At 47.9% G+C, this 25,913-nt stretch overlaps 1 protein-coding gene and 1 non-coding gene across 2 annotated transcripts; both read left to right on the plus strand.

The window, feature by feature from the left end:
• Positions 1–1,576: 1,576 nt before the first annotated feature.
• On the plus strand, positions 1,577–1,658 carry TRNAS-AGA (transfer RNA serine (anticodon AGA)). Its single transcript has one exon. It is a non-coding gene; the product is annotated as a tRNA-Ser (tRNA).
• Positions 1,659–2,500: 842 nt separating this feature from the next.
• On the plus strand, positions 2,501–18,069 carry LOC149347089 (pseudouridine-5'-phosphatase-like). Its single transcript, XM_089586858.1, has 4 exons — positions 2,501–2,611; positions 12,698–12,916; positions 14,736–14,968; positions 17,143–18,069. Exons 1-4 carry the CDS (start codon positions 2,551–2,553, stop codon positions 17,350–17,352), a joined length of 723 nt encoding a protein of 240 aa, XP_089442984.1. The 5' UTR covers positions 2,501–2,550; the 3' UTR covers positions 17,353–18,069.
• The last annotated feature ends 7,844 nt before the right edge of the window (positions 18,070–25,913 follow it).

Here is a 25,913-nt window from a genome sequence, read left to right on the forward strand (position 1 = left end):
CAGGTGAAAATCATCAGCTGATAATTGAACTAGGGGTAACTCATATCAACTGGCTTCAGTTGGAGTTATCTAATTACATCTAGAAGCCAAACATGGCTGGGCCCTGTTGAGTGGAAGCGGCACCATAACTAACGGCATGGAACGATTACAGATCACCGTAGGGCGCCAATGTGAGGAACACGCATGGTCTCTGTTGGGCATCAAGTGCAAGCAACTGGTCCCAGTCTAGGAAACAACTGCCATTAACAGCGCTCTGAAGTTGTAGCTTGCTGACCATTGGCGGCAGACGGGTTGCGAATTTCGTGCACACTCACCTTGAACTGGTTCCAGCACAGTCGATGAACACAAGGCTTTTCGTACTTCGTGAACGGCACGCCAAAAAAGCTTCACAGTTCACACGAAAAGGCGGGCTGTTTACAGCATTCCATACAAGAGGTAAAAAAGCCGCCCTTAGTATGCATGGACAAAAGTGCCTACGTATCCATAGGCGTGCGCAGAGGGGGACGGTTTTGTCCCATACCATGTTCTGCTACCCAGAAGGCATTACCATGACCTTGCGCCTCCGCACTTTTGGAGAGGCCTGTGCACGCCGTTGCTATGAGGGGTGGTGGTGGTGGTGATGTAACTTTATTACCAGCGGATACAGAGGACCGACCCGAATCCACACCTCGCTTAATCCCTTGGGCAGCGGCGGCGTCTTCAGCCAGCTGGAGGAGCTTGATCTGTGTCCCCGGGTCGGGGCTGAGCAATAGAGCATCCCAATGATCAGAGTCGGTAATGAATTGACTCGCGGGTAGGGACTGCGGGCAGTTCCAGATCATATGGTTTGAATCGGCTTTACTCTCACAATTTCTGCATTTGTCTGAGTAGAGTCTTTGAGAATAGCAGCTACATAGCTGGGGATTTGGATAGGCGTTAGTTTGAAGTTTACGCCAGGCTTTGGCCTGTCGTATAGGGGGTGATCGATTTCGAGTGGAAAAAATGGCCTGGATTAGCTTATGGTTAAGCCTAGGATGCGAAGCATACCGCCGGCGGAGGCTGCGCGTCCGCAAGCGAGCGCACGAGTTGAGCCCCAGCTTTCACAGCTGTTGTGACGTCACATCACGTGGTGCGCCGATGTAGGTCAAGTGGTAGCTACGCGGCCGCGCGCGGCGCAGCAAGGAAGAGCCCAGTTGTGCGGCTAGTATGCTTCGCATAAAAAAATAAAGACGGTGGAGAGATCGCCCCCCATCCCGCTAACTTTTAGACGAAGCAACGAAGCCTTCGCCTATCGCCTACTGGGATAGTAGGCGGCGTGAAAGCAGTACGCTCTTCGTTGAGGAACCCACTGTAGAGTATGTCGGCTCTCGGGTAAAACAATACGTTTTCACTTCACATGTGCGTCGTGCCCTGTTCAGTCAGGCAGGTGAGGCACAATAACAGTTGGCTATTGTTTAGCTTGAAAGGCAAGTTTTTCACTCTGTTAATGGGTGAAGATGATGGAGATGTACCAAAGCACAATCTTCGCTGAACCTACGAACTATAGATTACGTGAGCCATTGATTACATTACCGATTGCGAGCGTCACGTCCAATCCGCAGTCGTGGCCGAGTGGTTAAGGCGATGGACTAGAAATCCATTGGGGTCTCCCCGCACAGGTTCGAATCCTGTCGACTGCGCAAACTTTTTATATTTAACCGCCATCTTTCCTTTTTAATTTTTGAGCATGAAATCGATGCTAAGCGGGTTCATTACTAGCATTAAATATTTTACACTGCACTGATTCATTCACTGATTCCTCGAGGCTAAATCGCAACTTTTAGTGTCCCCGGTTTGCAAGCGCTCTGTCAAGTCTCAGTTCTCGTACGCATTCCCTGGCACTCCAACACCGTATTTTTAGGTAATGCAGTACAAGCCTAAACTACTAGGCTAAAACGGCAATGCACTAGCGAACAACATAATCAAGTTAAAAACTACAACATACGCGCATAACAAACCGAAATCGAGCTTATTGGTATTGTGGCGCCATCTGTGATCATGTGGCACAAACGTGAATATTATGGTTGCCAAGTTGATGTTTTTTCTCCTAAACGCGTAGGTTCTGAACACGGTGGTTCTGAAACAACCTGTGTTTTGCCCATCAACATTCGCTTCTAACGCTAATACTCGTTGAATATATTTGAATAAAAACTACGTGGTTTTAAATTGCATTTATTTTGATCTAATGTGCTTGTTGTAGAATAAATTCCTGCGTGGTTGAGCGCGGCTTCCGCCGAGCGGCCGCAGCGAGAGCGTAGAAGCATTATCAACGATATGCCAAGCCATTTGGAAGGCGACCTTTGAATTGTTTCACGACGGTTTTTGTTTCCATTTAAGCTTCATTATGATTTCTGTCTATCACTCAGTCAGTGAAGAGAGAGGGAAGTTAACGGCTGCATAATAACACGCCCTTCCCTATCCGGTTATCGAAATCGAAACTGCACGCCGCGACATCGCGTCGTCTGCCACTCGTCTCGCAGAATTGCGACGAGGAAGACGTGAACTCGGCAGGGTGCGCTCGGGGTTGGGGCCATGGCAGCGACCTTCAAGCCGGTAACACACGTGCTTTTCGACCTAGACGGCGTGATTTTGGGTGAGTCAGCGTCCATTCGCGACCCAGCACAATCTCCAGCGTAATCCTAAACCGCGATAGACGCCACGGACCGTCTACCACCCGTAGCAGACGACGCTACCGCCACAAGCCGAACGGCCGAGGCGCGAATCTGTAGCGGCGCCGGCTTCTGCAGTGAGCGCTTCGTCTTGTTTCGCCTCGAAACCGGAACTCGCGGGCGTTTTGCAGCGTACAACGTTAACGGTGGTTGAGTCTGTACCGTAAACAACGCTTACAGAGGTTTCAGAGGTTTCTGCCGTGTCATTTGGCGACACGCTAACGCACCGAATTGAGACGCTCGAAGCGTTGCGAAGGCTTGCTCGGTTACGAGTCGCTGGCCGTGCAGACGCCCGGGAGACGGTTTCGCGCGATTTGCGAAACACCGCGCGCTCTCGCAATACAGTTGCTAGACGTCGCTTAACGCTTTCAACGTTGATTTTGCTGTTTATTTCCGGTATTTGCGAGTGGCGGCGAGGTTGGTCGCAACGATCCTGTGCTCTTTCGTAAGCTTGATCCATAATGGAGAAATTGGGTGCGTCAACTAGGAAACCCATGAGCAGAAGGTCGGATTCTGCTTTCGCTTGTAAGGAGCGAAAACGAAGGGCTCTTTTCATAATTCCACAAAAAGGTCGTACCTATGGATGGAGGGTACTAATCATCGTTGTTTAGTCCAATGTGTGTATCAGTAGTACAAACACTTCAGTGTGGATAAGGTAGAGTTCGAAATTGAACTTTGAGTTCATCAACTAGCTGGGCTAGTAAAGCTGTGATATACCCGCATGAATGTTTGAAGAACGCCTTGAGATATTTATCCATAAAAAAATGAGCGTTTGCGCCGGGCTGCATTCGTCTGAACATATCTACATACTTCAAAATAAAAAGAAATGGCTTAGAATGTTCTGCAAAAATGTGTAAATCGCTCGCCACACACTGTATATCACGGATGTCTAAGTCAACAGCTTTGCAAGTGTACCCCGTATCAGCCGATTGTCTTTGGCATCCATCGTATACGTGATGTTCTCTTTGACCTGAGCACACCGAGTTCAGGCGCCGCAGTTTTTGCCGACTGCTGTGTGCATACGTGTGTCAGTGCGTGGGTCAGTCGATGCGCTACTCCTGACGACCTTGATGCCGAAAAGGCAATTAGACAGGAGAATGCATTTTAGCAGCCTATCGCTGCTAGCTTCTTTTGCACTGCTGAATTGCTGTTACGTTCTATCTTTTTTTTTCTTTTCTGGCGCAGTGGTTATGACGTTTGGCTTGAGAAAGCACGGCAATGTTTAGATGGGGGCGAAATACAATTCACTCCCGTACGCTACGAGACGTCGTTTCATATTAAAGAAGCTCACAATTAATTATTAAATCTCCTTTTTTTTTCTTCCATTTCTTTTTTTTCGTAGTCTGCATTGCCCATTAGCTGGCTTAATATTTTTTTGGGCCTTCTATTTGCTCTTTTTTGCTAAGACTCCATTTCCAATGCCTATTAGCTAGTTTAACATTCTTTTTATTCCTTCTATTTGCCTTTTTTTGCTAAACTCCATTTCCAATTAGTTGTCTTCGTCATGCGTTTTGTTGCTGTTCTGATGTTTTTTTTTATTGGTAGTTTTTCCTCGAAACCTCAAGGTATATTAACATGTCTTCCGCTACATTCAACCGTCGGAGCACAAGAGTCACGAAATTTAGTTAATTTCTTTCTCTTTTTACATTTCTTGCTCGTAACACATCTATTGTTTCCATATATGTATAACATATATTTTTTTCTTGCATGTTGGCAGTACTTCACCGTGCCTTTTGCTAGAATACTGTCAGTGTACAGTGAAAGAGACGAGGAAATGTTTTCTGTTTATTCTGTTTGTCTATCCTTACCTCAGAGAGGGCTTGTTTTCCGTACGCCTGCCGATCGAATTATCAGACAGAGTGGCCCTGCAATGTCGACGTATCCAATTATACCCGGTCATGCTTCTACAGTGAACGCCCTTTTAGGTCCGTGTAGACACAGAAAGGGGGGGGGGGGGGGGGGGGGGTTCAGCCACCGCGGGATACGATAACCGTCGCCACAGCTGACGCTGATAGACAGCCCGAATTGTTTTTGTTTTCCCGCCTGTTGTTCGCCATGTGTGCTCCTTGTTCGACATTGAAGGTCACTCTATCGGAGGACCAAGAGGCGAGGGAGGAATTTAAACCCTGCATTTTATTTTTTATTTATTTATTTTAGTTCCTGAACAGAACAACGGAGAGAGATTCTGCGGACTTGCAGCATGTGTTGTTCGGGATTTTCAAACAAAGCACTCTCGCACACTGCCTGCAAAACAGCAGCGTGCTTGTATGAAAGGAGTCCCTCCTACTCCCCTTTTGTGTATTAGAAATAATTGATTTATTAAATTAAACAAAGGATGCAAACAGATACTACACATAGGACAAAACTGCTGCGGTTAGCGTTCGTTAGTTATTTATTTTTTATGCTGTATAAAGACCTTCATCCTTCTTCATACAGAAGTTAACAGATGTAAAAAACCAATCCCAGAACAATACACCTAGGTTATCAAATGGTTGCGGTTCCAGATTTTAGCCATTACAAGTTCTCTTTTCTGTTGTGAGTGCTATTGTTCATGAAATGCAGTGCCTACCTAGTGCTCTACCTAATGTTGCCAGATTAATCTCCTCTAATCGTGTGTAACCTGTACATTTATTGCAATAAAGCGAGTTTAAAAATTTTAATTTGTTAATTTAGGCACCACGTTTGAGTAACACGCGACAGGTGTGCTGCTATGCAATCTTGCAAAGGAGAACAAAAAGTTTGGGACATTAAAATTACAGTCCTGTCTTACTCTGTATTGTGTGTATGTACTTATGACCTTGTCTTTACCCCCCCCCCCCCCCCCCTCAGAAAAAAAAAAACAGAAGTAACCAAAACCCAAGGAAGCTAATTATTATGAACAAATACATCAACTAGCTCAGTATTGGCCCTTTTCACGAACGTACAGTCGCGGACAGAAGTATATGTACCACGCCTCGGCGGTCACATGCCTGCTGACGCGTTTCCTACAGCATTGCAAAATCATTTTTGTGCAAGTAAGCGATGTTGACGTTCTCATTTGTGCTTCTTTTTGTGCACTATGTTCATTTCATGTTACATTGTATACTATTTTCTGTGCTTTCTTTCTTGTTAGTGATATGCCCCTCCTGCTTGGGCCAAAGTATTGGTCTGCAGTATTACCAAATAAATAAAAAAGTAATGTATTTTTGATGCGAATCCAAGTAGCATTTACTTTTTGCTTTGCACAAGAAGGCAGCGAACCTTTCTATTTTCGTTACCCAACGCGACAGATTAGTTTGAGCGCGGAAACGTGCTCCATGTTATTCTGTCGGCGACTGTATACGCGGAAGAGAAAGGCTTCTTCGAGAGCAAATTAAGACCTGGATATATGCCTTCCATTTCACTTCCTCCTCTTCAGAACGCGCGCTCGTTCAGGGTGGGAGGAAGGAAGTCGATGGGCGAGGGCTGAAAAAATAAGCAAGTCAACAAATATAGAAACTTGTCTCGTTCGGTGAGTCGATGGCGAGCCGGAAAGAAGGCCAAAAGGTGGGTCGACCGCCCCCGACAGAAAGGCTTACCAGGCGTCCCCGTGTCTGCGATCACGTACGCACGGGCACGGGACATATGTGCGGGGCCAGGAATGATTGGAGTTGAAAGGGGAAAGACGGCAGGGCAGATTAAAGCGGAGTTATCAAAAGTACATAAGGAAAAAAATTACGAACTACAATGGCGTTTCGTATCCCCTTGAAGATAATCAATTCGAACAAAGCGAGATGGGAAGCATGTTGGTTACACCTCTTGAAGGTATGGTACGATATGTGGGCTTTAACGTTCCGGAGCTGCACATACGCTATGGACTCCGCATTAATTCCCAACGCCTGGAAATCACTAACGTACGCTGACATCGCGCAGCAAACGGGCGGTTTTACTATTTCGTCTCCATCGAAATGCGGGGATTGCGACCGATATTAGGAATGACCAAACATTAAAGTCCCCTTAAGCGTAGCCATATGCAGCTACAAAGAAACAATGGGCAGATTTTTCTCAATCATTGGATTTGACGCTGTGTAGCTTTTATCTGTAGGCGTATACGGGAGCACTCAGGTGGTACTAGCGAGTAATTTACTCACTTGTTCCCAGTCTACTCTACCTTCGGATACTATATACTATACTATTCTATACTATACTATACTATACTATACTATACTATACTATACTATACTATACTATACTATACTATACTATACTATACTATACTATACTATACTATACGAGTACTATACTATACGAGTACTATACTATACTATACTATACTATACTATACTATACTATACTATACTATACTATACTATATCTTTGGAGGAGAAATTCGAGGCCCGTGTACAGTGCGATGTCAGTGCACGTTAAAGAACCCCAGGTGGTCCAAATTTCCGGAGCCCTCCACTACGGCGTCTCTCATAGCCTTAGTCGCTTTGGGACGTTAAACCCCATAAACCAAACCAAACCTATACTATACTATACTATACTGTATATTGTAAACAATAAATCTAAACAAGGTGGGAAGAAGGACCAAAACATATTGAGTTTATAATATATATTGTGAACAATAAATGCAAACAAGGCGGAAATAAGGACCAAAAGTCTTACTCCTTGTACTTCTTGTAAGCAAAAGCTACAGAGAATCTTTGCTACAATCGAATCAATCCAAAAGTACGGATTTGTGCTACGTAGAAGACGACGATGGGCGCGCAGTGCCGTGGGACGGAGCGCTCCCCTTAGGTCAGCTGCGAACAAACAACGGAGCAGACAACGAACAATTTTTCTCTTGCTTGTTATCCTAAAGAAATTCCAATCGAATACTTGTATAAGTCCTGTGAAATTCATCTATACGTTTCCAAATTCGCACGATCCACATTGCGACTTCTGCGGTGAATTGGCTGACGTATACATATGGTATGGGCATGCCAGAAAAGCCCACGTATTCCAAGAATCAATATAACCGAACAACTAAGGCGCTGTCCAGCTCACATTCGGAAGAGAGAGAGAGAGAAAACTTTATTTACAAAGGAATTCGGGGCACGCCCCAGGGTCCCCGCACGACCCCACTGCACTCAAGTGTTTATGTTCCTGAGGTCCATAACACTGGCAGCACGGCCGGTGGCGATGGTCTGCACGGCCGGGTCCTCCGAGTGCAGCAGGGTCTCCCAGTCCTCCCAGGTCTTGAGGTTCTCTAGGTCCCGCGGGGGAGGGTCCGCCGGGCAGAGGGAAAGGATGTGGAGGGAAGAAGCGAAGGGTTCTGGGCATAGGGCGCAAGCAGGAGTGGGGAAGGAGGGATGATAGTGGGTTAGGGTAAGGGGCGAGGGGAGAGTATGTGTTTGTAATCTGCGCCAGAGTGTTGCGTGTCTGTTATCTAGGGAGGGGTGGGGCGGGGGGTAGAGCTGGCGAGAGGCTCTGTATGCCTGGGTCAGCTCACTGAATGAGTGCATGCGATCCTTCGTGAATCCCCGATCCGAGGCCACCTGAGCCCGGTTTAAAGAACCTCGGGCTAAAAGGTTGGCGGCCTCGTTTCCGGGATTCCCGGAGTGCGCAGGCACCCATATCAGCTCCACTTGGCGGGGCGGGGGTGCATCGGGCGAGTCCAGTATGCCAAAAGCAGGGACATGAACTCGGCCTCGAGCAAAATTTAGAATCGCAGTTTTAGAGTCAGTTAAAATATACCGGGCTTCCGTGCGGGTTATAGCAAGTGCAATGGCGGCTTCCTCTGCAGCCTCTGGGGACGTATCTGGAGGGAGAGGTAGTGTGAGGAGGGTGGATGAAGAGGAGTCCACCGCAGCTGCTGTCGCTTCATCACCCGTGCAGGCAGCGTCCACCCATACGGCGTCCGGCTGGGGGCCGTACGCTCGATGGAGTGCCTTCGCACGGGCTCTGCGGCGCTGCTCATGGTGGGACGGGTGCATATTCCTCGGGAGCGGCCTGATGAGAAGCTCTCGGTGAAGGGATCGTGGGATGGCGAGAAGGGTTGGGTCGTTGGCCAGGTCGGTATATCCTGGACTCCCTCGGAATCAAAATACCGGCCAACGACACATTCGGAAGACCAGGTTTTGCTGGTGAACCGAGTAAGAGCGGCGGCAAAAGTCAATTGGCTCTTGAAATGAGGGCCTACCCAATCATTCTATGCATTAAACGTTTCTCTCTATCTCTCTCTCCCTGTCTGGTACTCATCGGATTAGTATTTACTCACTATACTAAGTGTAAAATGCGGAAAAGAAAATGAAACGCCCTGAGACATTGCAGTTTTCCCCGCCGCTGTTATTACAGTTGTGATCACTTGATTGTTGTGTGCAGCTTTTAGCAACCCGTCCGCTGAATAAAAAAAATATATAGAGACTGCAGTTGAAACCCAGCAAAGATGAGCTGTTGCTCTCTTGCTATGATGGACATGTATACATATACGTGCAGGATGTTTCATTTCAATCAAATCGATATTTATTTGTAAATATAATGTACCAATTACAGTTATTAGGATCTCTTACCAAGTTGTGGGAATATTTTGCTCAAGTATATATTTGTGAATATTTCCTCGAAGTTTGTGTTCTTCAATTTGCGCCTTAATAAACATTTTGCTTTAAAGCCCTCGTCAGAATGGTGCATTGTCTGTCGTCACCGCCGCGTAGTTATAATAATCGTTAATCTTAGTGCAACTAAATTGGGAATTCAAGTGATTTTATATATATATATATATACCGGGTGTTTCACCTAAGACTTTCTGCAATTTTTAAAAATAAGCTATTTGGATTAGATGCGCGCTTTTTCTGGCATAGCATTGTCAGTGGTGTAGTACATCATAATGCAGCTAAGACGTGCTAACTAGCAGGCTTGTTAACCAATATTTAATAGTTAACTTTTAAACTATTACCGTTGGGCTCCTTAATTATTCAGAGGCATGCAGCCCATCGAAAGTAATGTCCATATCCCTTTTTAGAATTTCGAGAACGCGATTATCATCGGCGCTGTGGCCCAACAAATTTCGCCTACATCGCGCCAAAATACATGCGGTTTGAGAAGCTTGCAGGCAAAGCAACCTCTCCAGTGAACCTAACTCGTCGAAATAGCCAAAATTTGTTGGGCCACAGCGCCCAGGATAATCGCGTTCTCGAAATTCTAAAAATGGATATGGACATTACTTACGATGGGCTACATGCCTCTCAATAATTAAGGAGCCCAACGGTAATAGTTTAAAAGTTAACTATTAAATATTGGTTAACAAGCCTACTAGTTAGCACGTATTAGCTGCATTATGATGCACTACACCACTGACAATGCTATGCCAGAAAAAGCGCGCATCTAATTCGAATAGCTTATTTTTAAAAATTGCAGAAAGTCTTAGGTGAAACACCCTGTATATATATATATATATATATATATATATATTTATATTTATATATTCTGCACAAAACAAACATCCAGTGCGCAGGTAGAACAGACTATAGGGAGAGGAGTACCTATCGTGCATGGCCGGCGTGAAGTCAGATTGGCGTGGCCCGATTGAACGCTTTGATTCCAAACTTAGAGCGCACCGTCCCACCTCCTTATAGGTTCATCGCTAGCCCGCTATGCAAACACCGGGTCCGGCCGAACTGCATCGTGAGGCGTGTCTCGGAACGGAGGAGTGACGTGATCGATATGCCGCTTTGTCCTCGTTACGCCCTTCATTTGGCTACCTGCCTTTTTGTTTTTGCTGTACATTTATATATCGCTCTTGACTGCGCTGCCGGCTTTTTTAGTTTTTTTTCTGCGCTGTCGTCCTTCTTTTGTTTTTATTTTTATTTGTTTTTATAAGGCGGAAGCCTTAGATGGCTCATCAGCAATGAGACCTGCTCCGTGTAGCAAAAGTGGCCCACAAAACCCACAATGACGTCATCAGCGAAGAAAAACAATCCCTCCCGAAGGTGCGGGGAATTGAACCAAAAGACATTCAGATTTGGAGGCGAGCATTCAACGCATAGAACACCGTGTTGCTTCTTGACGAATAAAGATGAACCTGTTAATGTATGCGTTGACTAAAGAGTGTATGGTAATGAGTAGGCGTGTCATTAGAAAGGAAGGAAAAAAACATGTAAATGAAAAAATTAATGCTTTCACCTTCAAAGCACGTAATTAAGTAGTCCTAAGTTCCCTCCGTAATTTTTTTCTGGTTTCTTTCGTTTAATTAGGTTTGGCAGTCAGAAAAATACGACAGAGATGGGACCCAAAGTAGGACAAAATACTTGGTCGTAACGAGGGATTTTTTTACCAGCTATGCGATGTCTCCTGTTGTCACAAGTCACGACAGAACGGGGTATACGTCGCTACCACAAGGGAGTGCTCAATACTACAGAAAAATCTTGTCATTATTACCGGAATTTCTGTCCTTACTACATAATCATTGTTCCAAGTTACTACAAAAAATCTGTTGTGATGATAGAAAATTTTCTGTTTTTTGACTGGGAATTTTATGCACTATAACTTTTTTTCTAGCGGATTATTTTCTTGGACATCTCTTTAAAAGTTCCTTGTTTTGGTTTTTTTTTTGTATTTTCTATACACGCAAAGAGCTTTAGTAAGCAGAGCTTGCTGGTATACGATGATATGCGGCTCCTGACGTCTACGTTGCTGTCCGAACCTGAGCGCTTTGGAGGAAATGACCTGAAGATCGAGTTCGTTCGTTTCTGCTCTTTATATGGTGAACCCTCGGAAGCACTCAAATTCATCCCTGGCCCCTTGTTCGAGTTTTATTTCCGTCTACTCTATATTCACTTCTTTTTTACACCAAGAATACGACGACTAGATGTTAGGTTGCATGTCGTAATCGCAACGTTGCTTTGAGCTCCACCCTCCTGTCGAAAATATGTTGTGCCCCATCGGTGGTCATGCATCGTGCCCTGGAGAGCACGGTTGCAAAACTGTTTTGAGAAATACTCAAAGCCGTCGCAATCAAGCCATTTCGCAAAACCACGCGCCCGGCGACTATAGTCGCATACAATTCAAGTCTGCAGTGAAGCTCCGCCCACATTCAGCCTCTGCGCACAGAATTCCTCCACGACGAAAAAGTAGTCGGTTGTTGAACCCTTTCTTGTTGCCTAAAACGAACCTTATCACAAGACAAGAAATTATAAGCTCTAGAATATGATACCTGGCTTGTTTAATCTAGTCAAACATTGAAATCTAGTTTAGCTTACTGTTGCGATTGGCCAGCGGAGTAATAGATGATGCCGTGGACCGCGGCTCAATGTTAACAACTGCTGTTTTTATTTTAAGTTCTCTTCTACTATAGCCTCCTGAAAGCGAAATTTCCCTTTCTGCTCTTTTAGGGGCAGAAGCGGAGTGCATCAAGTGCCTGCGTCATAGCCCCACGTCGACAGATGTTTTTTGGCACCTTTTTTGTACCTTGCTTATTTTCAGCGGCGCTTCCTTGCTCTTGTATCTAAAACTGAATTTCAGAGGGCAGGTGAGATTCTGCCACCTAGAGTCACTTCAGCCATCGTCCTGTGAGGCTCAGGTTCCTTTTACTGAGCTCCCGCAAGGCTCTTTTTAGCGCAGACATATCTCTTCGGGAGGCTATCTCTCCAACAATGACCTGATGCGCAGTAACGAGGGGGGTAGATAGCAGTTGCGTTTAATTTATTTCAATTAATTTAATTGCCACCTACTTTTTCGTGACACGAACGCCAGCTTTTCTCGTGAGCGGGACCTCTAATGTTATCGGATTGAAACTGCCGGGTAGTGGCTTATAGAAGAAGGCAGGGGAGGAGACGGGAACCAAGCCGTCTCCCACACCAACCTCCCTCCATCATCACCATCATCATCATCATCATCGTCATCAGCCTGACTACGCCCACTGCAGGGCAAAGGCCTCTCCCATGTCTCTCCAATTATTATAACCCTGTCCTTCGCCAGTTGCCAGTATTCAGGACTTCGCCAGTATTCAGGACCAAAGTCCCTCTTTCTATACCCTTCCCTTAATTCTACTTCCGTTTCCGGCCCCCTCGCAGACACGGAGAAGCTGTACACGCAGGCGGTGCAGATGGTGGCCGACCGCTACGGCAAGCAGTACACGTGGGAGCTGAAGCAGCGGGTGATGGGCATCCCGGGCAAGGACGCCGCGCGCCTTGTCATCGATGGCCTGGGCCTGCCGCTGGGCTCCGAGGAGTACCTGGCCGAGATGGACCGACACTACGCCAAGCTCTTCCCCAGCGCCGAGCTCATGCCCGGTGAGGGAGGGACACCCCCCCGCTATACCACCTCTGGGGTCCCACTTGTGTCGCAGCTATATTGCCCCGCTTAATTCTGGTTGCTTTCGGTTGCTATGCAGGGGACGCCTATCTCTCCACCTCGTGATAAGAACGCGTTTGTGAACGCCTTGCGCCTCGTCCTCTTAGCTTCCATTGCATTGCCACAGAAAGCTATCCCCGTGTATAGCGCAGCAGTTCTGTTAGAGACATTCTACGGGCTATGCGTTAAACTGGTCGCGATAGACTGGTACAAGCCTACCAACGCGTCACGTGACTGAACCTGAGTGATGTGGCTAAAGAGAGAGTTAGAAGGAAGAAGCTCTAAGACATTAGTTAATTATTTCTCCACCAGGAGGGCCATGGTACAGATGAACAGCCGGCGAATGACGATGATCCCAACAACATCCAGCACTGGGGAATATGCTTGAGAAGTTAATGAGGGGTTGTATATTCTTCGGGACAATAGAAAACAATATGCTCCATATTGGCTACGGAGCGTATAAGTTGGGACCTGAGGTGTCAGAGCGATACTGCATGGTGGAGGTGTTATATACGTGCTGAAGTGCTGAAGGGGCTCAGCTGGATGGTCCGGAGGGTGTGTATTCGCGCTTTGGTATGAGAAATATGTGTCATTGAAGTTGTTATAACTTGCATCTCCATATTTTTTTCGCCTATATTTTGCGAATGATGAAAATCAACTTTCGGCTTTGTGTCATTTATAGCCTGCTTATAACATCCCTTAATTGTGCCCATGGGCGTCCGGAGGGGGGGGGGGGGGGGGGGGCAAGGGGGGGCGGCTGCACCCCCCTGGAAAATCACTCACTCGAACCGTGAGTGATGGCCGCACGCCAGGGGCGGTGGTGCGCTCAGCCAAAAGGGTAAAAGCAGCCCCGACATCTGCGAAATGCCGCGTCCGGGCACGCGTCGTTCCGCCGTTTTCAAACCACGCCATCGTTAGCTCTACTAAAGGGCGACCTGTTGCATACATACAGCGGCACCGGCGAGCATGTGTTTCGAGCCGTCTTGAGATGGGTGTCTGTTTCTTTGATCTCTAGAGAGATAGCGACACGGAGGCAGACAGTGCATAGGGCATCTTGTTTTCGCCTTCATACGCTGGCCACCGATGAATTCTTCAGGAGGGAAGGACAAATCAGCCGTGTCCACCCCCGCTTTGTCGGGGTGCTCAGTGGCAAGCGGGCGATCAGCCGGTGCCGCCGCCGCTCGCTGTCTCCTCCGATCCTCGGGAGAGCGCAGTTCGGTAGAAGCGCCGCTTTCAGAATCTTCGGCAAAGGGGATTAGCTGCTTTTGTTCACGGCGACGCAGTCTCCAGAGGCGCCCCACACCAGCGTTCCTTAAGTCTTCTCCGAAAACCAGCGCCTTTGGTCAACGCAGCCCGATGGCGCCTGCCTGGCTCGCCTGTCCCCTCTGGCTGGGCCTCAAATCACAACAGCGCCCATGTACTGTGCGATGTCAGTGCGTGACGTGATAGTATCTTTTTGCATTTTTTTATTAGTTTTAATGGTTTCTTCGTTGATAAGCTCCAATGTATCTCTCCTAGCCGCGCTTTAATTTGCTGTTTGTAATTTTTTTTTCATGTGTGTATTTTATTCACTCCGCAAATAGTGCCTTTTTGCTACGAATATACCCCCCCCCCCCCCCCTCCGGCGCCAACAACCAATGGGGCCCCCCCTGCAAAAAATTCTGCGGACGCCCTTGAAATTTGTGCCTCAGCTACCTGTCTTCTTGTGGTGTTTGTGGTGACGGAACTCATCTCTGAGCCCGAATGTGTCCGCCGCAGGCGTGGACCGGTTGGTTCGGCACTTCCATAAGAAGGGCGTCCCCATGGCCATCGCGACCAGCTCGAAGCCGTCTTCGTTCGAGCTGAAGACGGGCAAGCACCGCGACCTGGTGGCCCTCTTCCACCACGTGGTCATGTCCGGAGTGAACCCCGAGGTGAAGCATGGCAAGCCGCACCCGGACATCTTTCTCGTCGCAGCCTCCAAGTTCGAGGAGAAACCGCCGCCCGAAAAGGTGCGGCGCGGCTGAACTTGCATTTTAAGGCGAAAGCCTTTAATGCCTCACACTGTCGTGACCAAGACGTGTTAGCAAATCTGTCCGCGTTTCAGATTGGTCGGAATGGTCGTGACGTCACTGCGCGCGAATTTCAAACGGGGCCAATTGTACTTTGGCTAGTAACCATGCGACCAATTAAAGAGATGGTATAGTGATGCTCCAAGTAAGTGGGACTGAGATTAGTTAATTAGTTAATTAACCAATTAACCTAATTAAATTTTCTAGTAGGACCAGATAAATAAATAAAGCCGAGTAGGAAATTGGTCGAGTTGGGGAATCGAACCAACGAGCACGCTAACCACTCCGCAATGTCAGCTCGATGGTTTGGAATGGATAAAGGCGCGTCTAGTGAATACGGTGTCTTCGTTCACCCCCATCTTCCTCCCTTCCCTTACGGCGAGGTTCAGGTGTCCACCGAGATATGCGAGACATACATTTCCACTCCTCAAAAACCAATTTACCATCGAGCAAAGCGTAGAGCCGGACGGGTGATGGCTTTCTGTGGACTCCCTGGTAGCGTTGCAAGACGCTGTCGCGTTCCACTCTTAGAGGCGAAGCTTAACATCTTAAGCACACATCAGTGACACAAGCAGCAGCACTGCGCTTAAGGCTTTCGCCTCACCGCACTTTAGGTCAACAAAGTGCCCCCCTGAATTTGTCTTCCCCATCAAGCAGTTATTAATTAATGAAAGAGACCGACCGCTGACGGAAACGTGTCTTGAGGTTACGGCGGATATGTCAGTGCACGTTAAATAACCCCAGGTGGTCGGAATTATCCGGAGCCCTTCATTACGGCGTCCCTCATAGCCTGAGTTGCTTTGGGACGTTAAACCCCCATGAACAACCAGACGCTATCGCTCCCACCGTGCTTGCTCCAGATATAAACAGCAACCGAGCTATCAGCATGGCCACGCCAAGTGAGTGCTTTGTAGAAGCGCCTAAAAGTGAAATTTATGCAATATACAGAGCCATGCAATATGAATGGGAACAAAATTCGGACATTAATGATTAATCTATAATTATGTGCGACAAACGACAAACACAATTTTTGCTCTTTCTAACTAGTTATTTCTTCTTGGCTTATAATATCCAAAAGTCATTTTCAGCTTTTATAGAGAAATAGCCAAAAAATCGGCCTTTTCGGAATGAAGGGCCTGTACTTTCGGTTTTAGGAGCCACACAGTGACGTCACAAGTAATGTTGAAATCCAGTTGCACATTAAGAATGTGCAATAAAATAAATAAAATAACTGGTCATTCGCGTTCAGTCCCCTGCGGCATCGTAAGAGTTGGAGCGCATTGAAAGGAAGAAGCAGCTATCCCGGTTTATGTATGTGCCGCGTGATTTTAACCTTGCTTATGACGCCACAGCCACCATTTGGCTGCCGAAACTGCAGCGGAACTGGTGAAATAGTGTAATCATAAATTCTTCACTGGTCGATTGTGAACTCCGTAAAGTACGTGTACCTCTGTCGTAATCACTTATTTACCGCTCCCCTAAAGGAATGGAAGCGATGAAGCTGAGTTGGACTTTACCACGCGATGGGGATATCTTTCGACGCTGGAAAGAATTACCGACCCTTGACACAACAGGATTCGTCAAAGGCCTGTTTGCCAAACATTTAACTCCAGGGGCAGCCCATAGAACTTGGTCGGGAAAAAGCTTATATTCCCGGAAAAAAGAAGGAAGACAGCGGGTTAAGGCTTCCTGGCGCCGCCACATTGCTCACTGAACTGTTGCGTCCACCCAGCGCTATCATGGTGGAACCGGAAGCGGAACCTGTTAGCAACAGTCTAGAGAGAAGGCGCTTTGACATATGCGTAAAAAAGATGGAAAGGTCTATAGACTGCTTTCACGTGACTTCACAGGCGCCATTTTGGCATACTGTGCTCAGCTTCAGCAGTGCAGGCCGGACCAGATGGCGGTACGCCGACTAGACATGCGCGCGGCCTTCAGCCGTGCTCAGTTTACGCCAAAATGGCGGCCACGGTAGCTTGAGTGCACACTCCCTATAGGGATCGAACCCAGCGCCTCCCGAATAAGATGTGGATGTTCAAATCGCTGGGCCACCGCTGCGGGCGAGAAGTCTGCCGGTGGACTCACTTCAATACGCCGTCCCCTCTTGCCCGCAGGTCCTGGTGTTCGAGGACGCGCCCAAGGGCGTCACCGCCGCTCTGGCCGCCGGAATGCAGGTCGTCATGATCCCCGACCCACGCATGGATGAGGACAACCGGCGTCGAGCAACGATGTGCATCGACTCGATGAACGACTTCAAGCCCGAGCAGTTCGGACTGCCGCCCTTCGAGGAGAAGGGGGAATCGTCTAAGAAGAAGGAGCAGTAAGGGCACCACAGCCCCCGTCTTGACGACGACCAATCAGCGTCGAGGTCGCATGCCGTCCTGCCCACCCTTCGAGACGCACTCAAATGGAGATCTTCAGATGGCGTGCCACAGTGAGGCATGTATCGCACTCACTCGCTGGAAAAGTCTTTCGCTGGTGATATCCTCGTCTATAGGGACCTCAGGGCGCGCCGCATCGACTGCAAAGTGCAAAACCTTAAGAGCTACTTAGAGAACTACAAAGCATGTATAATTTCCGGGGTATAGTATAATGGCGGCTCGGCACGGTTTGTTGGGTTTGCCGAGCAGCCTTCTATGGGCGAAACCATGGCGGGTTTTGCGTCCCAAGCTGTTGTATATATTTTTGTGCAGATACTGTATAGAATATGTACATAGGCCTACGCCTGCCACTATGCGTGGTTGGGCGAGAACATTCCGAAGTCTGCAGCCGTGCTGCTACCCTTTCTGTACTGGGCTGTTACGAACTGCACCTGCGGTGCTGACACCCGCTCGCATTGCACCCGCTCCTACCCATTATCGATGAAGGTGTTGCCACCCTGAACCTCGCCAATGCCAGCTGAGTGTAGCCCTATCTATCTTCCAAGTGCCTGCAAGAAGCTGTAGTCGCGTTTACTCGTTAATTCGCTATCTGTGCAGAAGCCCTGCCTTGCATGTGTAATATGTAACTCTGCACCGGCGTATAAAATTTGTGTCAACCCATTAACGTTACCACGAGCGACCCTCAGCCATGACTTCGTGTTCAGCCTTCCTTTGTCGCCGGGATAGTGCAAGCCCGGGGTACGAATACCTTGCGAACACAGCGACCGCGTCTGTACGCACACAGGATGATGTGAAAACCCTTCGGCGGGAGTATATCCGTCAGATAAGGGTGGAATTATTGATTACAACGTGAGGGTGTGTTTTCTGCTAACAGAGCGCTTGACAGGAGAACCAGGCTTGTAAGAATGTGTCACGTGCTTCTGGTTCGCTTTAGTCTTCCCTAATGACCACCTCATGCGTTGGAACGGTTTGTCAATGAAAACCATGTTGTTAACGTAACCTCGTGCATTACCGTGCGTAGTATGATAGTGAAAGCACAGAATGACCCCACGAACTCGAAAGTACAAGGACCTGGAACATAATCCAAACTAATTACATGCAGTTACCCTCTTTGAGGATTCATCGGGAACGTACTTTTCTGAAGCCAGTACACTTTCATTCCGACTGATTTCTTCCGACTGCCTGATTAACATATTGTCAAATTTAGCGTGCGTAATAGTTGTAAGGTGAATTTATAGAAGACACAGCGTTCTGTGGGTATCTTCAAAATTGCATAAATTTCGAACAGGGAAATAATTTAGATTAATATCTAGTGCAAGGCGAACAGCTGTATACCTCCGTGCAGCGACTGCCACAGTGGTCTTTGAGTCCTGGAGCACGACCTGTTTGCCCTAAACTTATACAATTTTGTAGCCGTGCGGCTGCCAATTAAACAGGTCCCATAAGTGTTCTTTCTTTCTTTTTTATTGTCCTATAAAGCTATTGCTATGTAGTCTGCGGCCGCTTGTTCCTTTCCGCTGTGGTATTGTTTCATCCCGCACATGTGGAAAGTTGAATGAGCTACATCTTTTCAAGTGTAGGCGGCAGAACTGTTTGCCTCAGTAATAGTGCAATGAATTCGCCTGTATATAAGCACCGAAACAGGTGAAACGTTGAATGCTTCGTTACGGTGCTTTGAAAAAATTCAGTAACCACTGTAAAAGGGACTCCACTTGTAGGGCTAGGGACTAGTACTGTACTAAACCCTTGTTAAGGAACCCTGTTAAGGAACCCTTGAAAACATTTGCAAATGCTGCTTCGAGGTGTCATTTCTTGAAAAAAAAATTACAAATGGCTGGTTTGAGGACTTTGTCCTTCTTAGCGTCTTTACAAATGTTCAGTGTGAACTATTCGGCGTACGATGCAGTAATGGGTGCGTTGTGTAGTCTACAGGCTGCTGTGACTAAATTCGGATAAAACTCAAGAACTCAGAGGCAAGGGTAGCTTAAAGGAGGCCCTCCAACTAAAGGCAGTGACATATTGTCATGACGTAGCGGTCAATCGCCTTGCACGTGCCATCCACACGCGATGACACGCTAGCAGGTGTGTGAGAATAGGTCATAATCATAGGCAGGCATAATGGTCTGGAGGGCGTCCTTTAAAAGAGCCTTTGCTGCTGCGATCTCAATCCGCATCTCAGCTTTGTGGGAGCGATAGAATGCGAAGGGAGCGTTGTCTTTCGAAAGCTGAAGTACGTGTGATACCACACTCGTCTTTGTTTGTACAGTTTTACTGTGATTCGTGTTTCATTGTCTCGTTGGTGATAAACCACCCAAAGAGTTTATCGCTCTTGTTGCAGTGTTTGGTGGGAGGTATACCGCCGTGCGGATTGTCGTTCGTCTGCCAGGGTTAGAAGAGCGCTTAGGTCCAAGGTCCATCTGGGGTCGTGTTTCTGTACCAGGCTGAACACTCTATAGCGCTAAATCTACAAAGAACGCCGTGTTCTGTTAGAGCACTATCTGTCAAAGCGATTGTGAGATAAGAGGCCATAACAGCTCTCACTGTTTCACACAAACCAACACTTGAGTCAGTTGGGTCAGCCGGGAGTTTGCTTGGGGGCATGTTGCACCCTTGTTGCTTTGTCAAGCTCTAGACTGCCCCGTTCGTCCCAGAAGACCGGCCCGAAGAGCAGTGAAAGAAACTCACACTCAATGGCTCTCATTTACAATGTGGCGTTCGCACAGGTAGTGTTCTTGTTTTTGGCGCTGTTCTGACTTAGGTACAAATCGTCTGTCACTGCTGAGGTCTCAAAGACCAGTATCCTTGGGTATCGTTTGTTGAGGACTGATGTTTGTTGATCGCTAAATAAAGATCAACCAATGGTGATTCGAGCTGTTTCCTTTTTTTTTTTTGGAGTCACCGATGTTTCGCACAGAAAGCAAAATACAGAAGTGCGCGGCGCGAAGCAATGTTGCTGTATATAGTGAGAGCGCGTGCCTCTAAGCAGTGACCTAATGCGGTTGCCGTCAATGAAGCTTGCTGCATTCGTTGTTCGCACTTGATAATTATCTCCAATAACGCCCTAGTATCCTCACTGTAGTGCTGCACGTGATAAGAATAAGAATTAACACGGTGCTAAATGTGTTATATCATGTTCTTCAGTCGCTTGCAGAGCGTTGGACGCTGTACGGCTTTGATGAACGCCTTGTGCGGTGTGCAGTCTTGGTCAAATGTCTTAGGGCCAAAGGCTTTTCACTTCAGCCGCATAACAGAGCCAGTATGGTGCTATTAAACACCGAATGACCTTGAAATGCCAGCGGAAGGTTTCTGCTGGGTGTAGAGAAGCTTCCTGCTTGTGTCTTGAATGATCCGGTATCTACGGAGCATTTTGGGAACATTCATTTCGCTGCAGCTGAACGCTGTGGTCTTAAAGACTTTTGTCCAAGACTGTATATATAATGACCTACGGGTGCGGCAAGGTATTACGAAGCACGTTGCAGCATTTGCACATTTCTCACGCGTTCCGCAGAGAAGATATGATGGTTTCTTGGTTTCATACACTCTAAACACAAATACACCTATATGGGAGTAAAAAACAGTAAGCTCCTCTAGCGCACACCTTTTTATAGAAGGGTGCTATAGAACATCTTACTCCCTATTTGCTCCTTTATGTTAAGAGACTATGCGAGCGCATCATTAACAATTCTGGACCAAAGAATATTTGAACGGGAAAGAGTTTATGAACGCATTTTTTTTTCACTAATTGCAAGATTTCAATATATAACAATGAATATATCCGCAGATATCCCGTCGGCAGGCTTGTATTTTTTTTTTGCTATTAACCTTTATGCTTTCATCAAAAATGTTCCCCATTGGTTTCCTATGGCAGTATTAACTGCTCGATGCTCGCGATGAAAAAATTAATTTATAAGAACGTTTTTGCTGCATTTCGAAAGAATGGACCATTACCTTGAATAATTCCATGACAGTACACAAAGAGAAATTTATTGTGTACAAACCAAACAAATAATTCAGTACACACATACGAGGGGGTACCCAAAAGAAACCGGACTTATTTTTGTTTGAACTTATTTGTTCACATTTTAAGCACAGACCTTCAATCTCCTTCAAAGTATTCCCCACTTGCAATAATACGCTTGTCGAATCTTTCATTCCATTTTTCAAAACATTGTTTAAATGCATCTTTTGTGATGCTTGACAGTGCCTCCGTCGTTTTTTTCTTCACCTCAGCAACATCAGCGAAACGCTTTCCAATCACCTATTTTTTCATTCTAGGAAAGAAAGAAAGTAGCATGGGGCAAGGTCGGGAGAGTATGAGGGTTGAGGAATAGGGGTCATGCCATTTTTGGTCCGAAATTGTCGTAGAGACAAGGCTGTGTGAGCAGGGGCATTGCCATGATGGAAAAACCAGTCACCCGACCGCCACAAATCTGGCCGCTTCCACCGCACACTGTTGCCCAATCTTTTCAAAACATCCAAGTAGAAAGCCTGGCTAACTGTCTGACCCTGCGGAACAAATTCTAAATGGACGACTCCTCTCACGTCGAAAAAACAAATCAGCATTGTTTTGAGGTTTTGTTTCACCTGACGAGCTTTCTTGAGGCGAGGTGAATTTGAAGTTTTCCATTGGCATGATTGTTGCTTTGATTCAGGATTCGATTCAGGAACACTTGAGTTGTCCCCATAGCATCGTCCTTGTACGTCTTTCTTAATATTTCAAGAGTTTCCATTCAACATTTTCCGAGCAAAAATCAGAATTTCACCGGTGCACGCTGTTCACGAAAATCAGCCATTGCAAAAACGACATTCACACAAAACAGTCGTCACTCTAAAACTCTGCCTAAACTAGTCTGACCTCCTTCAACGACGGCACCCAGCTTACTGACTCTGGAATGTTCGTTCTAGGCGCTCCTAGTGGCAAAACGCGGTACCACAGAAGCTTGGCCGACCAAAAAATTTAGTCCGGTTTCTTTTGGGTACCCCCTCGTATATACACTGGAGAGCCTGCTCCGAACAAAAGATCATACAGTGAGACAAATTACCCTTTTGGGGTTGAACATAGTCCAATTCAAAAAGTATCAGAAAGGCACAGTGTGGTGCCTACACAAAAAGGGGGGGGGGGAGAACCTCCTCTCAAAGTACACGTACAAGGTGGAGGCCGCCTACAGACAGTTGCATCGCAAGGCAGCAAACACAGCTACAAAACAGTAAAGAATTCGAAGAAACCCAAAGCAACATGTGCTAGAAAAGAAGGGGGGTATCAATTTCCCCGGTCCCAACATCAGACCCTCAACCAGGGTCTACAAAACCATACAATGGGAAAGGAGTATGTTCAGAGACATCCACACTAAAAGAGGGGGGCTGGTAACATCAGCCTTCCGTCGCGGACAACAAAGAAACGCGTGTGCCAGCGCTGCAGAAACCTTGCTTCTCCGTCTTGTTCTAAGCGGTCAGACAGGTAGGTCCAAAGAAGAAGACGCAGGCTCTGCAGCGCTGGGTACATGGCTCGCGCCGGCTGCCTGCGAGCTTCGGCGAGGCAGCAACGGTGGTGGTGGTGAAAAGCATTTATTTAGTAATTTACAGAGAGGTGCTCGGAGAGAGGCCCCTAATGGGTCTCACCCCTTACAATGCTAGGCGGAGTCCCTCATTCCGGGATCCCGTTGGTCGAGACCGCTACACAAGTCCGCCGAACCAGGGCCTGTTGGGCCGATAGTTCCTGGCAGCTGAGCAGGGCCGCCTCCCAGTCCTCTCGGGTAGGGGAAGGGGTGATTGGGGGGAGAGAAGGATTTTTTCTGCATGCCCAAACCATGTGGAAGGTGTCGGCCACCTCCCCACAGAATGAGCAGCGGCCGTCAAAAGGATTAAAGTGCTTGAGAACCGCCGGGCACAGCAGGGTGTTTGTAAAGAGCCTGAGGAGAATTCGTTCGCCAGCTTTACCCAGTCCTTTCATAGGAACTGGGTATCGCCGGTGTTCGGCACGATAGTGCTCAGTAATTTCTTTAAAAGAAAGGAGAGGGCTGTGATCTGGGTTAAGCTCCTCCCAAGGGACGCCTTGCCCGGTGAGTGAGTGCGCGGGCTGGCTCATGGGCGGCTTCGTTACCTGGCATGCCTTGGTGGCCGGGGACCCATATGATTGAGCGATGAGTTGGATCGCCGTCGCGAGTACTGCGGTGTAAAATTTGGTGAGCGAGTGGAGTGATCCAACCGAACTCAAAGTTACGACAGGCTCCGCGAGAGTCTGTGAGGATGAATTTAGAGTCGGGATAGGAGGCTGCGAGGGCGATCGTCACCTCCTCCGCATGCGTTGAGTTGGGCGCTCTGAACGAGAGGCCGTCCACCTGTTTTCCCTCGTGTATGACTGCAGCCGTGTACCATTCCCCCCTGGAGCGGTAGGGGCCTGCAATGTCGACGTAGAAGACGTGTTTCTTTGAGCCATAGTGGCGGTGCAGGGCATTCGCCCGCGCCTGGCGCCGGCCATTATGGTACTTGTTCATCTTAGTCGGAAGGGGTCGAACGTAGAGGGCGCTTCTCCACAGTTCTGGCACTCGAACCCGTTCCATGGTATGGTGATCATGTCTGATATGTAACCGGTCCAAGAGGCGGCGACCGGACACGGTCTGGGCGAGACGCGTGTATTGGTTAACGAGATGCGCCTCGCGGAGTTCTCGATAGGTGTTCACCACCCCCAACGCGAGGAGTCGCGCGTTGGAAGTGGATATCGGGAGGTCGAGGGCTCTCTTGAAAATTTTGCGGAGTACAATCTCCAAGTGATCTTCGTCATGTTTCCGTAAGCGGAGGTAAGGAGTCGAGTACAGTACTCGACTAGTTACGAAGGCATGCGCGAGCCGCATCGCATCCTTACTTCGCAACCCTCCTCGCTTGTTGGAAACGCGGCGAACCATTCGGCCCACCTGGTCGCCGACTTTGCGGAGTTTGTGTCTGCCTTACGATGTTGATTAATGAAGAGACCGAGTATTCGTAGCTCCTTCGCTTCACGGATGGGGCCGCTTGCGAGAGAAAGCTGAACGGAGATTTTGCATTTTGGAGAAGATCGAATATGCACAAATTCAGACTTGGACGGGGAGCACTGGAGGCCGCAGTACGTGGCATAGTGGTCAACTATGCTCGCCGCTGCTTGCAGGCATTCCTCCATCTCTCCTATGTTTTCCGTAGTGGCCCAGATGGTGATGTCATCGGCGTACAGCGCATGCTGAACACCGCCGACAGCCGCCAGCTGTGCCGGGAGGTACATCATAGCAATGTTAAAGAGAAGCGGGGACAACACAGCGCCTTGTGGTGTGCCCCGCGTTCCCATCTCAAACGGGCCGTACTCGGTCTCTTGTATACGTATATAGGCCAAGCGGTCTGTTAAGAAATCTTTGATGTAATTGAATGTACGGGGACCACAGTTGGTCTCGCTAAGGTGCTTTAGTATGACGCCGTGTTTAACATTGTCAAACGCACCCTTGAAATCGAGTGCTAGGACTATTTTGCCGTTGTGTGGGTGTTCTATGGGTTCTAGAACATCGTGATGAAGCGTAAGAGGATGTCTTGTGCGGACTTACTGGGTCGGAAACCGAACATGGTGTCGGCAAAGGAGCTCTTGCTCTCGAGGTATTCTGAGAGGCGGTCACGGACCATCGTTTCCATCAGTTTTCCTACACATGAAGTGAGGGAGATGGGCCGGAGGTTGTCTGTGTTTACCGGTTTCCCCGCCTTTGGGATAAAGGTTACCAATGATGTCTTCCAATCCGGTGGCAACGAAGTGTCCCCAGTCCAAATGGCGTTAATATATTCAAGTAGGGTTTCGTATGCCCGATCAGGAAGGTTCGCCAGTAATTTGACTGTGACCTTATCCCTCCCAGGCGCCGTCCCCGTGCGCATTTTGGCAAGAGCCGCGCGAAGGTCGTGAAGCTGGAAAAGTTGATCCAGTTCCGGATTATCGCAGCCTGCATACGAATAATCCTGCCCGCGCGGGTCTTGATCCTGATTGAGGTATTGTGAGCGCAAGGTGTTCGCTAGCTGCTTCGTGTTTCCTTGAAAGTTGTTTATCGCGCGATTGATGTGTTTCTGGGTCTCCGAGCGTGTTTGTGTGGGGTCTATGAGACTCCTGAAGAGCCGCCAAGTGTTGCGGCTGGACATCTGTCTTGCTGCGCTGTTGCATCTATCTACCCAGTTAGTGTCTGCGAGCTGGGCAGCATACTCGGCAGCTTGCTGGGTGAGGTCAGAGATGCGAGCGCGGAGTTTACGGTTGTGTTTCTGCCGCCGACATCGCTTAGTGAGGCTGCGGCGAGCTTCCCAGAGGTGCATTAGGTGCTTATCCACGTCAGGTGCACGCTCCGTAAGCTGGATATATGCTTTTCTTGTGAACGGAGTGTTTGCATGAGTCCGTGTGCCCAAGTGGAGCAGTCCTGTTCCATGAGAGAAATTACTGGGAGGGCCTGGCGGAAAGCGTTCCAGTCGGGAAGTTTGGCTTGCGCAAGGTGGCGACGTAAGGGCCGAGT

Source organism: Amblyomma mixtum, chromosome 4 (genome assembly GCF_055824585.1).
Source record: "Amblyomma mixtum isolate Tamu chromosome 4, ASM5582458v1, whole genome shotgun sequence".
NCBI lineage: Eukaryota > Metazoa > Arthropoda > Arachnida > Ixodida > Ixodidae > Amblyomma > Amblyomma mixtum.